General features: G+C 39.3%; 1 protein-coding gene and 1 long non-coding RNA gene across 6 annotated transcripts in view; one reads left to right on the top strand and one right to left on the bottom strand.

The window, feature by feature from the left end:
• The window catches only part of RHOA (ras homolog family member A), a 63,369-nt gene that overhangs the window by 34,614 nt on the left and 12,541 nt on the right, over positions 1–16,214 (bottom strand). Inside the window, exon 3 of one of the 5 annotated variants that reach the window (XM_025455856.3) lies at positions 16,050–16,169. The exons of 2 other annotated variants lie outside the window; for them this stretch is intronic. Coding sequence is in view for 2 of the 3 variants with exons in the window: in XM_049097966.1 (XP_048953923.1) it covers positions 12,236–12,240 (5 nt within the window). In the remaining variant the exon portion in view is untranslated. Of the gene's footprint in view, positions 1–12,235; positions 12,315–16,049; positions 16,170–16,214 lie in introns of those variants that run through there. 2 more of the 5 variants (XM_049097966.1, XM_049097967.1) reach the window with 2 other exon arrangements.
• LOC112665786 (uncharacterized) lies at positions 5,572–11,386 on the top strand. The gene is made up of 3 exons (XR_003140554.3): positions 5,572–5,672; positions 7,799–7,960; positions 10,752–11,386. It is a non-coding gene; the product is annotated as an uncharacterized LOC112665786 (long non-coding RNA).

The raw sequence follows: 16,214 nt of genomic DNA, 5'->3' as shown, positions 1-16,214 counted from the left end.
TATGGTTAATTGAATTTTGACATGGTACCAAGATATTTTTTGAGAAATTGACAGTCTTTTCAATAAACGGTACATTGGGAAACTGGATATTCACAAGTAAAAGAATTTAGACTCTTACCATGTACCATAAACAAAATTAACTCAAAATGGATAAAAGACCTAAACCTAAGAATAAAATTATAAAAAGCCTAAAATATTCAGGGAAAATTGTGTCACTGGATTGAGCAATTATTTTTTTCAATATGACCCCAGAGGCAAAATTAATACAAGTACATCTGTCTTCAAAATTATTAACCTTCATGCTTGAAAGGACACCATCAACAGCATAAGCAGGCAACACACAGAATGGGAGAAAATATTTGTAAACCATGTATCTGATAAAGGATTAACATCTCGAATATATAGAGAACTCTTAAAACTCAGCAACAATAAAGAACCATTTGAGGGCAGCCCCCGTGGCACAGCGGTTTAGCGCCGCCTGCAGCCTGAGGTGTGATCCTGGAGACCCAGGATCAAGTCCCACATCGGGCTCCCTGCATGGAGCCTGCTTCTCCCTTTGCCTGTGTCTCTGCCTCTCTCTCTCTCTGTGTCTCTATGAATAAATAAAATCTTAAAAAAAAAAGAAAAAATTATCAACATCACTAATTATTAGGGAAATGCAAATCTAAACTATGAGGTAACACCTCACACCCATCAGGACAACCACTGTTTAAAAAAAAAAAAAAAAAAAAAAAGAGGGCAGCCCAGGTGGCTCAGCGGTTTAGCGCAGCCGTTAGCTCAGGGCCTGACCCTGGAGACCCGGGATGGAGTCCCATGTCGGGCTCCCTGCATGGAGCCTGCTTCTCCCCCTGCCTGTGTCTCTGCCTCTCATAAATAAATAAAATCTTAAAAAAAAAAAAATAACAAGCATTGGCAAGAATGTAAAATGGTATAGCTGCTGTGGAAAGCAGAGCAGTTCCTCAAAAAAATCAGAAACTGAATTAGCATATTACCCAGCAATTCCACTTCTGGGTATATACCCCAAAGAACTGAAAACAGGGTCTCGAAGAGATACAAGTATGCTCACGTTCATAGAACCATTATTTATAGTAGCTAAAACATGGAAGCAATCCATGCATCCATTAAACAGAATAGGTAAACAAAATGTGATATATATACAATGGAGTATTGTTCAGTTATAAAAAGAAAGGAAATTTTGCAATATACCAGGACATGGATGAACCCTAAATGACATTATTCTCACTGAAATAGTCATTTATAAAAAGACCAATACTGTATGACTCCACTTATATAAGGTACTTATTAGAACAGTTGAAATCATAAAGACAGAAAGCAGAATGGTGATTGTCAGGGACTAGAGTAGGGAGCAATGGAGAGTTAATGTTCAGTGAGTACAGAATTTCAGATTTACCAAGATGATTGATGGTGGTAATGGTTACACAACAATGTGAATGTGTTTAATACCACTGAACTGTACATTTAAAAATGGCTTAAAAAAAAAAAAAAGGCTAAGATGGGGGGTGCCTGGGAGGCTCAGTCGGTTTAGCTTCAGTCATGATCTCAGGGTCCTGGGATCAAGCCCAGAGCTGGGTTCCCTTCTCAGTGGGGAGTCTGCTTCTCCCTCTGCCTCCCACTCCTCGCCCCTACTTGTACTCTCGCACACTTTCTCTCAAATAAACAAACAAAATCTTTTTTAAAATGGCTAAGGCGGTAAATTTGTTATGTGTATTTTAACTCAAGAGAAAAAAAGTGATTAGTAGGCCTAAATCTGCACACTGATTCAGAAGACAGAAGCAAATGAGTTTTACAAAAGACAGGATGGTTCCCCTCCAGTTGTTGGCAGGTGCCTATGCTTCATCCATATCGCCCAAAGGCTGTTAAGAGGCGATCGCCTGACAATCCATGCCAGGGCTTAGTCCAGTCTTTATGTGAAATGCTAGTCAGTTTGAAATACTGAATATGTAACAAGTACAGATGGAACAGGAAACATACGGCCTAATCCTGGGCTCAAAATTCTAAGAAAAAATTACAAACGTTAATGGTGGCAATAGAGAAACTAAAACTCTCTCAAGAAATCTCAAAAGGGAGGAAAGCCTGGGTGGCTCACAAGTTGAGCATCTGCCTTTGGCTCAGGGCGTGATCCTGAGGTCCCAAGATCAAGTCCCTCATTGGGCTCCCTGCATGGAGCCTGCTTCTCTCTCTGCCTATGTCTCCGTCCCCCTCTCTCTGTGTCCCTCATGAATAAATAAAATTTTAAATGAATGAATCTCAAAAGTGGGCACCTAGGTGGCACAGTCTTGTCTCAGCGTCATGAGTTCAAACCCCAAGTTGGGCTCCATGCCCATCATGCAGCCTACTTCTTAAATATATTTTTAAAGATTAGCTAGATAGATAGACTGATCATTCACTCATTCATTTGAGAGAGAGAGACAGAGAGAGAGTGCTCGCGTGAGCACACAAGCTGGAGGAGGGAGGGAGACACACAACAGAGGGAGAAGCAGGCTTTCTGCTAAGCTAGGAGCCTGACGCAGGGCTTGATCCCAGGACCTTTGTATCATGACCTGAGCCGAAGGCAGATGCTTAACCAACTAAGCATGACCTGAGCCGAAGGCAGATGCTTAACCAACTAAGCCACACAGGTGCCCAAGCGTGGAGTCTACTTAAAAAAAAAAAAAAAAAAAAAAAAAAAAAAAGCCAAAGGAATCATGGTTACTAATATGAAAGAACAGACAATAGGAGGGGAAAATAGGGAATCAAAGTGAAAAGTTTACTTGATGAATAAGAGTGAAGAAGTCATCTAACAGATCTTCAAAGAGTTCAGAGTGACAAGCGCAGGTAACAAGTTGTTGCAAATATTGTGATTTGAGATTTTAAAAAGCATAGCTTAATAATTATAACTGGAACAAAGATGAGCAGAAAGCTGCTCAAGGTTAGGCATCTACAGGATTCCGAAGACATTTCAATGACAGAAAATAAACAGTACCTACTATATATATATATGTTTATACACCAATCATTAATAACTATAGAACTGTTGGGAGTGCCTGGCTGGCTCAGTTGATGGGAGTATGTAACTCCTAATCTCAGGGTTGTAGGCTTGAGCCCCACTCACCTTGAGTGTAGAGATTACTTAAAAATAAAATCTTAAAAAGCAAACTATGGAGCGCCTGGATGGCTCAGTTAAGCATCTGCCTTTGGCTCAGGTCATGATCCCAAGGTCCTGGGATCAAGCCTCACATCGGGCTCCCTGCTCAGTAGGCAGCCTGCTTCTCCCTCTCCCTCTGCTGCTCTTTCTAATAAATAAAATCTTTAAAAACAAAAACTCTGTACCTGCCTACAAAGTTGGCTTTACTAAGCAATTAAGCCAGTGTAACAAACAAGAATTTCACCTAGAGTTAGGTAAGAAAGATGGTGGAATAGAAAAATCAGCTCAAGGATCAAAGATCAGAAATTTAGTTTAGGGCAGCCCAGGTGGCTCAGTGGTTTAGTACCGCCTTCGGCCCAGGGCATGATCCTGGAGACCTGGGATTGAGTCCCACATCAGGCTCCCTGCATGGAGCCTGCTTCTCCCTCTGCCTGTGTCTCTGCCTCTCTCTCTCTCTCATGAATAAATAAAATCTTAAAAAAAGAAAGAAAGAAAGAAAGAAAGAAAGAAAGAAAGAAAGAAAGAAAGAAAAGAAAAGAAAAGAAAAGAAAAGAAAAGAAAAGAAAAGAAAAGAAAAGAAAAGAAAAGAAAAGAAAAGAAAGAAATTAATTTAGTTTAAATCCAGATAATGGGACACCTTGGTGGCTCAAGGTTTGAGAGTCTGCCTTCGGCTCAGGGTGTGATCCCAGTCTGGGGATCGAGTCCCGCATCAGGTTCCCTGCGAGAAGCTTACTTCTCCCTCCGTCTATGTCTCTGCCCCTCATGAATAATAAGTAAAATCTTAAAAATAAATAAATAAACCCAGATAGCAAAGATACGTTCTGGGTTTTAAGGACAGCACTGCAGAATCAATGTTTTCCAAAAAAGCTCTCTGAAATTAAAAGTCACCCTCAAGTCTCCAGGTAAAGGGTCCAATTGACTGTATTCCACTAACATCTGCATCACAATACAATTTTATAAAATTAAAGGCATATTTGGTTCTAGACCTCCTTTTGTCTATGAAGCCTCCTAACCTCCTGTCTATATAGTAAGTATTTACCTTTCACGAAAACAAAAGTCACTTCTTTCCCCATGTCTTTCCTTTTTTCAACCCACCCAACTTACTTCATAAATTTCTTCACACTTATTTATCACTCATATTTAATCAAGACTCTTTACTAGACTGAGTTAATTTAGAGCAGGGACAGTATTATTCATCTTCACACCACCAATGTCAGACACCATTAGATTATCTACATGCATTTGCGGAATGGAAAAAAAAATACACTGTGTAATCCACCAGCGGCTGCTATATACAAAAATAAAATTTTAACTTCAAATCCACCTTTCGAAGGAGGCACATGTGAAGCTCTCCTCAACATCCTGAAGATTTCCCTCATATCTGAATCATACACAAGCAGGGAGAAAGCCAAAGACTTCTATAAGAGTTACAAACTGGAATATAAAAATAGTGAAAAAAAATATATGGGGAGCAGAGTCATTGTTTGAAGCATCTGAACATAGAGAATGTTTGGGCTGCATTCATTCCCAAAGATGGTACTGTCACAGTTCCACTGCCTAACACAGTAGCCACTAGTCACATGTGACTATTTCTTAATTAATTGAAATTTTAAAATTCACTTCCCTGGTCCCAATGGCCACATTTCAAATACTCAACAGACCCACAGTACTATTATACTGGGCAGGGCAGATACTGAACATGTCCATGGTCACAAAGTCTACTGGACAGCACTATTCTAAACAATTCTATCATGGCTGGCAGACAGAATTCTTATTCAATGTTCTCAATTTTTTTGCATGCTACAAGGATCTGCCAAAGAAAACATACTCATAATTTCATCCTATAGGTTTTGTAGAAAACATTTAATCAGGTCACTTAAAGACAAATTCTGGCAGGCACTTCCACCTATCCTTCATGCTCTTCCAAGTCACTCTTCCACCCACTACTTCAATACAATGGCAATCACCTCCTTGCTAGGTCCAGTGCCCTTGTCTCAATTCTCATCTCCTTTATACTTGATCAGCTTAACACAAAGTGTGGGTTTTCTCTGTTCTAGGTGCTAGAGAGCAGCCTTATCTGGAAGACAGTCTTCAAGAAAATACAATGTAATTAAATGCTGTAACAGAAATTCTTCCTCTTTGGTATGAATAAAAAGTAAGCAATTCTTCCAGAAGGCTTCAGAAAAGGTTAACATCTGACCTAGACCTCGAAGAACAAGTACACTGAGGAGTTGAGAAGAATGGTAGCAGTTTAGAATATTTCCTAATGTGAGCAACAGCCTGAATAGATAACCTCAATGACCCTTAATAGAAGAATTCAGAGAGGAGACTGATGGAAAATGAAGCTAGAAATATGAGTGATAGACTGGAGGATCTGGAATGTCATGCATAGCAACGTGTGTTCTATTCTGTAAGCAAGGGAAAGCCAAGGAAACAGCACAATCAGATCTGTCATTTACAAAGACAGCCTAAGCAGCAGCATGACAAATGGCTAGGAGATGAACTGGACAGGGATGAGAAGACCATGGTGAGGGTATTAGAGTGCCCTGGAGAAGAGAGAAGCCTAATATCTAACAGGCTTTTTCCTAACCCTACATATCCCCTCTCCTCTCCAACCAGATGAAAAAGATTAGTGCCCAGATAAGTTGTTATTACAGGTAAAAACAGGATAGCCCTTAAGTGTATGGAATGGGAAACAGTGATGTATCCAAAGAGACTGCTAGTAACATGAAAAAGGTAGGCATAAAGAAGCCAGAGATATTTGAAGAGAACAGTCAGAAAGTCGTTGATGACAACGAGCACCAAGAGAAAGGAAGAGGGCATTTCAAGGAATAGGTTCATATTACATAGCTAGTGAAAAGGGCATAGGCATAGCAACCAAAAGGCCTCGAGGAACACAGGGAAAACCCTTTTTCAGTTGAGGAAAGAATACTACTTTAGACTGTGGTGGACTGAGGAGACAAGGAGGGCACTGAGGCAGGTGGTATAAAACGCTTTCAAAAAGTCAGGAAATGGGGGACCTGGGTGGCTCAGTGGTTGAGCATCTGCCTTTGGCTCAGGTCATGATCTGAGTCCCAGGATCAAGTCCCACATAGGGCTCCCTGCATGGACCCTACTTCTCCCTCTGCCTAGGTCTCTGTCTCTCTCATGAATAAATAAAATCTTAAAAAAAAGAAAAAGAAAAAACATGCTGGGGAAAAAAAGAAGAAAACACGGTCTGGAAGGTGTGGTAGAGACTGCTTGTCATCTGTCTCATTATCTATCATTCTCTTTTTTGGTCGTGTGGTTGCCAATAATAAAAACTACATTTCTTGGCCTCTGCTGCAGCTAGGTGAAGTCATTAATGGCTGGCCAGTGGACCATATGCTGAATGAGGCAGGAGAGGGGAGAACTGCTACAACGATGTTTGGAGATTAAAGGGAACATATCGGGATCCCTGGGTGGCGCAGCGGTTTGGCGCCTGCCTTTGGCCCAGGGCGTGATCCTGGAGACCCGGGATCGGGTCCCATGTCGGGCTCCTGATGCATGGAGCCTGCTTCTCTCTCTGCCTGTTTCTCTGCCTCTCTCTCTCTCTGTCATAAATAAATAAAAAAAAAATTAAAAAAAAATTATAAAGGGAACATATCTACAACAAGTGGAGGAGAGAACCCTGGACATGAACTATGGACTCCTTTTTTTTTTTTTTTTTATTTTTATTTATTTATGATAGTCACAGAGAGAGAGAGAGAGAGAGAGGGGCAGAGACATAGGCAGAGGGAGAAGCAGGCTCCATGCACCGGGAGCCCGACGTGGGATTCAATCCCGGGTCTCCAGGATCACGCCCTGGGCCAAAGGCAGGCGCCAAACTGCTGCGCCACCCAGGGATCCCTCCTTTTTTTTTTTTTTTTTAAGATTTTATTTTAATTAATTAATTAATTTATATTTTTATTTATTCATGAGACACACACACAGAGAGAGACAGAGACACAGGCAGGGGGAGAGAAGCAGGCTCCATGCAGGGAGCCTGATGCAGGGCTCGATCCTGGGACTCCAGGATCAGGCCCTGGGCTGAAGGCAGGCACTAAACTGCTGAGCCACCCAGGGATCCCAAACTATGGACTCCTAAGTGACTGCTCCAAAAAGAGGAGGAAGCAGACCACAAGAGCCAAACATTGGCGAGTGAGTAGATATAATGGCAGACCCTTCTAGTTGCTTCCATTTTCTCAATTAAGTAAAAAGCAAGATCATCAGTTGACAGTGAAGCTGGGAAAGGGAAACAAAGTTTGAGCTAAAGGTGGTGGTGCAATCTAAAAATAGGAGAGGGGTGCCTAGCGTAGCTCAGTAATTAAGCATAGGACTCCTGATTTCAGCTCAGTTCATGATCTCAAGATTGTGGCATCCAGCCCCTACAGCTCTCCTGGAGATTCTCTCCCTCTGCCCCTATTACCCTAAAATAAACAAGATCTTAAAAGAGAGAGAGAGATCCATCCTGGGATCTCACCTCCTAGAGGCTATAAAAGTATACTTATCCCCTTTCCCCCTTACAACTTCCCTAGGTTAGCCTCTTTTCCCTGTAAGGAGGTAAAAGATTATTATCTGTGTTCAAGTACAATATAACACTACCAACAACTGATTCCCACCACTCACATAATACCTTTCTTTATCTCCTTTTAGGCCAAGAGTTACAACCTCCCCCAGAGAGGCCTCCCTGACTACTCACTCTTCATCCCTGAACTTGTATAGCACTTGGTCCAATAGGGGCTGCTTCCCAAAGATTATGTAAGCCTGCATCACTTGATATTGTTTGCAGTAGTAGAAAGAAGGCTCTGGAACCAGGTACTAGTATTCAGAGAAGCTGTGAATCTTTGGGCAAGTTACTTAACCCCTGTACTTCTACTTTCTCATCATCTGTACCAATGGGGAAAATAATGGTTCCTACCACCACAGGACAGTAGTAATTACTGAATGAGTTAATAGAGAAAAGAGCTTAGAATAAACAATACCTAGGATATAACAGTTAATGTTTAACTGTTGGATACTACCAATTGTAAATTTCAGTAAAAAAGACTATCTTCATTTCTATATTCCCCACACCTAATAAAAAAAAAAATAGCACTAAACGAAGTGTTTGCCTACTAAAGGATAAGAAATCTAGCCTTCTTAATAGAAAAAATACATTGGTATGGGGTGCCTGCCTGGCTCAGTTGGAAGAACATGCAAATCTTGATCTCAGAGCCATGAGTTTGAGCGTCAAGATGGATGTAGAGATTACCAAAAAAAAAAAAAAAAAAAAAAGAAAGCATTGGTATAAGAAAGAGTTAATTTAACTTTTTGAAAGGAAACTTTCAAAATCTCAGGTTACTAAGATTAGACATTAGCCTTCAAATTTACTTCCTCTTAAGCACTTCCCTTCTTTTCTAAATTGGCCTTAAGTCTCATTCTTCAACTAGGAAGTTACTTCTTTTCAAACAAGACTTACAAATAACAAACTACTGTACATAAAACTCCCTAGTCTGTACATTGATGTATGGAATAATATGGGGGGTGGGGACGACTAAACATCTATCTTATCATCTTACATATGGCAAGAGCACTGAAGACAATAAGTACTCCTGGAACTATTTTTTTTTTAAGATTTTATTTATTTATTCATGAGAGACAGAGAGAGAAAGGCAGCGACAAAGGCAGAAGGAAAAGCAGGCTCCATGCAGGGAGCCCAATGTGGGACTCGATCCCGGGATACCAGGATCAAGCCCTGGGCTGAAGGCAGGTGCTAAACCGCTGAGCTACCCAGGTGTCCCTCCAGGAAAAAAATTTTTTTAAGTTTTTTGTTTTTGCCTTTTTTTTTTTTTTTTTTTTTAAGTAATCTGTACACCTCAAAGGTATAACCTAGGAACCAAGAATCACCCACTCTACCAACTGAGCTAGCCAGGCATCCCATTCTTGGAGTATTTTAGAGCAGCAATTACTTTTTTTTTTTAAGATTTTATTTGATGGGCAGCCCAGGTGGCTCAGCGGTTTAGCGCCGCCTTCGGCCCAGGGTGTGATCCTGGGGACCTAGGATCGAGTCCCACGTCGGGCTCCCTGCATGGAGCCTGCTTCTCCCTCTGCCTGTGTCTCTGCCTCTGTGTCTCTCGTGAATAAATAAATAAAATCTTTAAAAATTTTTTTCAAGATTTTATTTGACAGAGAGAAAGAGTGAGAGAAACAGCACAAGTGCAGGTAGAGCAGGAAGCCCAACACAGGGCTTGATCCGAGGGCCCTGAGATCATGACTTGAGCTGAAGGCAGATACTTAACTGGGCCACTCAGGCACCCCTAGAGCAGCAATTTCAACTGCTGAAGATATTCGTTATAGAAGATCAAAAATAACTTATTAACATAAATAACTAAAGCACTGAAGACTGTGCTAAAGCGCAATTCAGTTTTTCCATAAATTAGAGTACATTCAAGGGTAGGGTTTTTTCAAAATTGAAACTTTTCCCAATCTAGCAAATAACTATTTTTTAAGGATTTTTTTTTAAGATTTTATTTACTTACTTGAGAGAGAAAGCACAAGCAAGAGGGGAGGAGGAGGGAGAAGCAGACACCCTGCTGAGCAGGGAGCCTGACACAGAGCTCAATCTCTGGATCTCTTGAGAGAGGGAACATGAGGTACTCTCATGAGGTGTGGGGCAGAGGGAGAAGCAGATTCCCCACTGAGCAGGGAGCCTGATGTGGGGCTCAATCCCAGAACTCCAGGATCATGACCTGAGCTGAAGGCAGATGCTTAACCTACTGAGCCACCCAGGCACCCCTAAGAATAAGTGTTTTTAAGGCCTATTAGGATTCCCTTCTTGTACTCTAGTAAGTGGTCCCAAACAGCAGGGAAAAGGCCTGGAAATTGTGCATTACAATCACCATATTAAATAATGGTGATTATTTAATATAGTTGGAGGAAGGTATGATTACATGCACTCCAATTCCTACCTCATCCACACCTTCTAGGAGGGGCCACCTTACACGTTCTCAGAGTTGCAGGTGATTTTCACCCACCTCCCATCCCCACCCAAAATATTACCAAAAATCTTACTTGACCAAACATTACATTTGGGTTTCAAAATCTGAGTCCCATCCTGCATGTGTCTAATGAACATGCAGTACCATATGGACTACTCAGTAAAATTAGAAATATTCATTACATAGACAGATCCCATGTAGACTAGCCAAAGTAAAAGGTTCTACTAGAAATTAATTTTAGGGACACCTGGGGGGCTCAGTTGATTAAGTGTGGGCCTTCAGCTCAGGTCATGATTCTTCTGTCCTGGGATCAAGTCCCATCTCAGGCTCCCTGCTGAGTAGGGAATCTGCTTTTCCTTCTTTCTCTGGCCCTCCCACCTGCTATGTGCTCTCTCTCAAATAAATAAAATCTAAAAAAAAAAAGAAGAAGAAACTAATTTCAGTTCTAGGCAGCAATAGTTATTGAGTTATAGTGGTAAAGGAGCTACACTAAGAATTAAACCAGGCTCTATTACCTACCAGCTTTGTGCCCCATGAAATCTTCTAAAAAGAGTTGGTATGAAGATTAAGACAAAATGACCTACTGAAAGTAGGTCAGTGTTCAATAAATGTTTCTCCTTATTATTTAGGTCTTATTTTGGACAAATAGCAACTCCCTCCAAATTCCAACTGTCCAGAAATTGAAGACCAGTTTGCAATATGGCCTGACCTGAAAAGAATGTTGTTTTTCCTAAAATGAAACTTTTACCAGTCTAGCAAATATATTTGACTCTTGAACAAACCAGGTTTGAACAGCACTGGTCCATTTATATGCAGACCTACAGTAGAGTCCTAAATGTATTTTCTCTTCCTTATGATTTTCTTAGTATCCTTTTTCCTTTTAGTTTACTTTACTGTAAGAATACAGTATGTAATATGTATAACATACTCAATGTGTTAATTGACTATCAGGCTTCCAATCAACAGTAGGCTATTAGTTACATTTTCAGGGAGTGGAGTTATATTCAGATTTTGGTCACCTAACCCCCATTTGTTCAGGAGTCACCTGCAATTAGTTTTCCAAAGTATCCTACCCATACCTCATTCCACTCTCTTTCCTGTTAAAAAAAGTAATAAATTACTATTCAGCTTACTTCTCACTGTCTAGAATTATAGGCCCAGAATGGTTCATCTAAAAGCCTTGGGACTAGAGGTTTCAAAACTCAGAATTCTTCAGATTTTAGAAAGATGATACAGTGCAAATGCCAAATACTCCATAATACACTCAATGGGTTAATACTTCAGTAAAATACACGAACATTCATACTAAGGAGGATAAAGCCTAAGCAACCTCTCATCAGTTCAGTTCAGGTTTTGCCATCAAAAACAGTTGTGGTTTTCAGAACTTTCCAAAAGGCAGTTATGAAAATCCTTAACCCAATGCCAGTTTGTTTTAAACATAGACACACAATCACATTCTTCTCAATACTTTTTAAGTACCTTTTCTAATGCCTTTAAGTCTCATTTTTCCTGACTGATAACGATGCTATTGTCTCAGAGAACTGGACTGAGCCCCTCTTGCTATTTCTTTTGGGAAGTTAAAACAAAATAGGCTTTAAATTAATAAGTTAAGGATTGGGTATGGTGTGTATTTAAGCTAAACTTCAGGGCTGACAATAATTTGAATTCTACAAGCTAAAACAAAATCAAACAAAAAACACCTAAAAAATGAATTCTATAACCTAAATTAACTGAGTAATTTCAATAACTTGTTAAGGGACTACACATTTTGTAATACTAATTTTCTTAGATTCATAGTAAATCTGCCTCTGTGCACAATTTTTAGCTTATTTTCAGCAGATAAGAAGCCACCAAAGATGTTTCAGATGGTGTTACTAGGTTACAGTATATGTATTATACATTTATTAGGCAAACATTCATTATAAGCAGGCACAAAACCGTTCTCCAGCCAAGAAGCAGAAGTAGAAATAATTCAACTGAATAACCATGCTGCTTCTGCTGGATCAAGATCTTTACAATATTTTGGAAAGATAATGAATAAATTTCTATGCAGATAAAATAATCACAGCTTTAAATGATTAACTTAGAACACTTGAGATGATTATAATTTTACCTCATAATTCTTCAAAGGAACTAATTACGCAAAAGAAGCAGTGATGATTACAACAAGCTTTCTACCATTTCTCAATCACCTAAGAAATAAAAGCATTTAATACAGGATAGCTTTGGACATGATTTAATTTTCACTTATTTTTAATGTACTTATTACTTTAAACATAGTGGACACAAGATTAGGAGTTTGTAAAACTTACCTTTTTGACATCCATATGCTTCAATTATATAACCCAGTTTGAAATTTTAGATCCTTTATTACCCCCCTTCTCTGCAAAAGATAAATTCCAAAACCCCCATGGATGCCTGAAACCAGATGGTACAGAATCGTATATACTATACTTTTTCCTGTGTATACATACCTATTATAAAATTTAATTTACAAATTACACATAGTAAGAGACTAAATAATAAAATATAACAATTACAATATGCTATAAGAAGTTATGTGTATGCAGCCTCTCCCCATCTCCCCAAAATACCATATTGTACTCATCCTTTATGTGATAATATGAGATGGTAAAACGCCCAAGTGACGAGATGAAGTGAGGTGAATGCCACAGGCACTGTGATGTAGCATTAGGCTACTAATGACTTTCTGACAGATGTCAGAAAAAGGATCACTACTTCCAGACCACGGTTGACCACAGGTAATAGAAACTGTGCTAAGAACTACTGTTATGTTTTATTTCTCTCTCCAAATAAGTTGTTATGAATCAGTATTGTACAGATGACTATAACAAAAGCAAAAGCTCTATAGTCTTTTGGGAAGTAAACTAAAAAAAGTATAAAGAAATTTTTAAACTTCAAAAAATCCTGTGAATTACACACAGAAGGACAATCATGATGCACTTCCTCTCAACCCCAGGTTTTGTCAATGCCTGTTTCCGCAGGAGGGTGTAGTGTCAATGCAAACTGTGCTGTCAATGCAAATTTTGCAAAAGATACCCAGATGAAATCTGGGTACAAATTGTCATATTGTAGATAAGAAAACATATAAATCCCAAAACATTATTTTAGGAAATCATAAAATCTAAAAGATACAACCACCCTCAGCCAAAACAAAATATCCTTTAACTAAAGATATTAAGCCATGCTTTTCTCCTTCTTTCCTTTGTCCTGATTGTACCCCACCTACCCTTCCCCTACTTGGATAACTCATACTTTAGGCTAAGCCACTGTCTTTCAGGCCATTCTCTGAGCTCCCAGCTTAGATCAGGCCCCTTGGATACTCACCCAGCACCAAACATTTCTCTACCTCACTCATCATACCCCTCTTCCTCCCAAACTCTATTAGTATTAGAATCATATCTATCTTATTCACCATTGTCAGACAAGCATAGGTGCACAGCACATAGTAGTAAAGTGTTCAAATAACAAATTAAAAAAAAAATACATTTCCAAATTGGTTTCCATAACCAATTTGCTGAGCACAGATTTTTAAAAAGAAAACAGTTGCAACATCAGCTGTGTACACTAGTGGTGAGACAATCTCCCAGGACACTTGTTTTAGTAGTTCAATAATTTACCCTCACAGAATTATAGAAACCCCTCATATAAATCAGAAACTTATCCTTAACAAGAGTGTTAAAACTCAGATCCTTCTTATGAACTCATTTGCTCGTATTTTAATAAACAACTCTGTAAGTGTAATTGACCAGTAGCTGAATTCACAGCAGTTTAGAAAAATGTATGCAGGGGTGAGAAAGAGGTGCAGTCTATGACAAGACACAGGAGACAGAAACCCCTGAAAATCAGGCTCAGAAACAAAACAGGGAGCGACAGAAATGCCATTCTGGCCAGTCCTAAAGCAGGCCAACAGACTCCAAGGATAGAACCCAAAAACTCTTTCCCTTAGGAAGAAAGATCTCAATTATTACACAGGGAAACTTAAGTCCCAGATACTGCAAGACAGGGAAAAAGACATCCACTAGAGAAATAAAACAAATTTTAAAGCTTAAGAAAGCAAGCTTCAGTTATCTATAACACAATGATACTCTTTCAGTGGTTTAAGACTTCAATTTTTCCACAAGAGCCATACTGTACCTAAACACGCATGAATCCCACAAAAGCTTAAACAATGCCCTACGATGCATTCTCTGGAAGCAAAGCTATTATTAAACTGAAAATAAAGGTCAAAATACAGCCTTTTCTCCAGAGAGTCCCAAAAGTAACCACCAAATTAGAATCAATTTTTTGTACAAACAATAAACCTGATTTAAAGTGTAGATTTTCAGGTGCTCCTTTCTCCAATACCTTCCATTCTACTCTTTTGTCCTTTGTTAAAGTATGTATCTAAAATAAATAGAATACATACTACTTCATTAAGTCAGACGAAGAAAAAAAGTCAGAGAAGAAAATCTCTACATTGAATCCATTTCAGTGCAGTGTGCAGAAACCTGTTCTATCCACTCCAGGTTCACCCAAACCTAGCACACAGGAGACACCATTAAACACTGGGAAATTAAATTCAAAACATAAAACCATTTATTTTGTCTGCAGACAACATAGGAAACCACTGGCAAAAAGGCTCAACATCTGTCCATTTGTTCATAATGCCCTTGAGCCTGGTACTGTTGTTATTTTGCCATCTTGATCAAGCAGTTGTCAAGGATCGATGTCAGTTCAAGGGCCCTTAGAGATGAAGAGCACAGGCCTAAAGCATACAAAGGCAAGCAGAGGAGAACCCCACAAAGCCTCTAATACACAGCCAAGTCAGAACCACCCCAGATTCAAATTCTTCTTTGGGGTTGGAGGAAGAGACACTCCCTTCTGGCTTTCTAAGTCAGTGTGTGGTATCATTCACCTCAAAATGTAAATATTCCAGTGTTAATCTTAAATGGATGGACAGAGTCAGGATTTGACTTTGCGCAGTCTAATTCTCCACTTAACATTGCCCACAAGACAATGCTTGTCTGCAAAATTGCCATACAGACAAGAATAAACCAAGAGGTAGCTCCAGTAAACCGCCTAGGTTTTTCAGCAAGGATAATACACAGCCAGACACCCTATGTTCTGGCACAAACATCTCTATTCCTCTCAAGGCTCTGCGATTAGCAGATGAAAACTCTTCAGGGTGGGGCCTGCACCTACTTACAACTTTTTTCTTTTTTAAAATTGAGGTGAAATACACATAACATAAAGTTTGCCTTTTTAAACCATATAATTCAGTGCTATTTTTTTTTTAAGACTTTATTTATTCATGAGACACACACACACACAGAGAGGCAGAGACACAGGCAGAGAGAGAAGCAGGCTCCATGCAGGGAGCCTGATGTGGGACTTGATCCAGGGACCTCAGGATCATACTCTGAGCCAAAGGCAGATGCTCAACTGCTGAGCCACCAAGGTGTCCCAATTCAGTGATATTTAGCACATTCACAATATTGTATAACAACCAAGTCTATCTAGTTCCAAAACATTTTCATTACCACAAAAGAAAACCCCATACCTGTTAAGCAGTTTATCTCCAGTTCCCTCTCTCCTAGCACCTGGCAACCACCGATTTGCTTTATGCTCCATAAATTTACAATTCTAAGTAGGTCATATAAATGAAATCATACAATATATGATGTTTCTTCTTCTGTTTTTGGCTTCTTTCATTTAGCATAACACTTTCAAGGTTCATCCATGTTATAGCATGTAGTTTTACTACTTCAAATTTTAAATAGCTGAATAATATTCCATGGTATATACATAACCACATTTGTTATCTATTCCTCCTTTGGACTATTGGACTTATTTCCAAATTATTCTTATTTTGGCTATAAGAATAGTGATGCTATGAACATTTATTACCAACATTGTCCAAATACCTGTTTTGTGTGTAGATCTAGGAATGGTATGGCTGGGTTGTATGTTAACTCTCTAACTCTCTGCCAAACTATTTTCCACAGTGTATGGTATTAAATATCTTGCCATATAATCATCCAGGCCTATTGTAAAAGAGAAAGGATAAAATAATACTGTGATGCACAATA

This window comes from Canis lupus, chromosome 20, assembly GCF_003254725.2.
Source record: "Canis lupus dingo isolate Sandy chromosome 20, ASM325472v2, whole genome shotgun sequence".
Classification (NCBI taxonomy): Eukaryota; Metazoa; Chordata; class Mammalia; order Carnivora; family Canidae; genus Canis; species Canis lupus.
The sequence above is the reverse complement of the archived record's forward strand: the minus strand, read 5'-3'. Positions and strand labels throughout refer to the sequence as shown.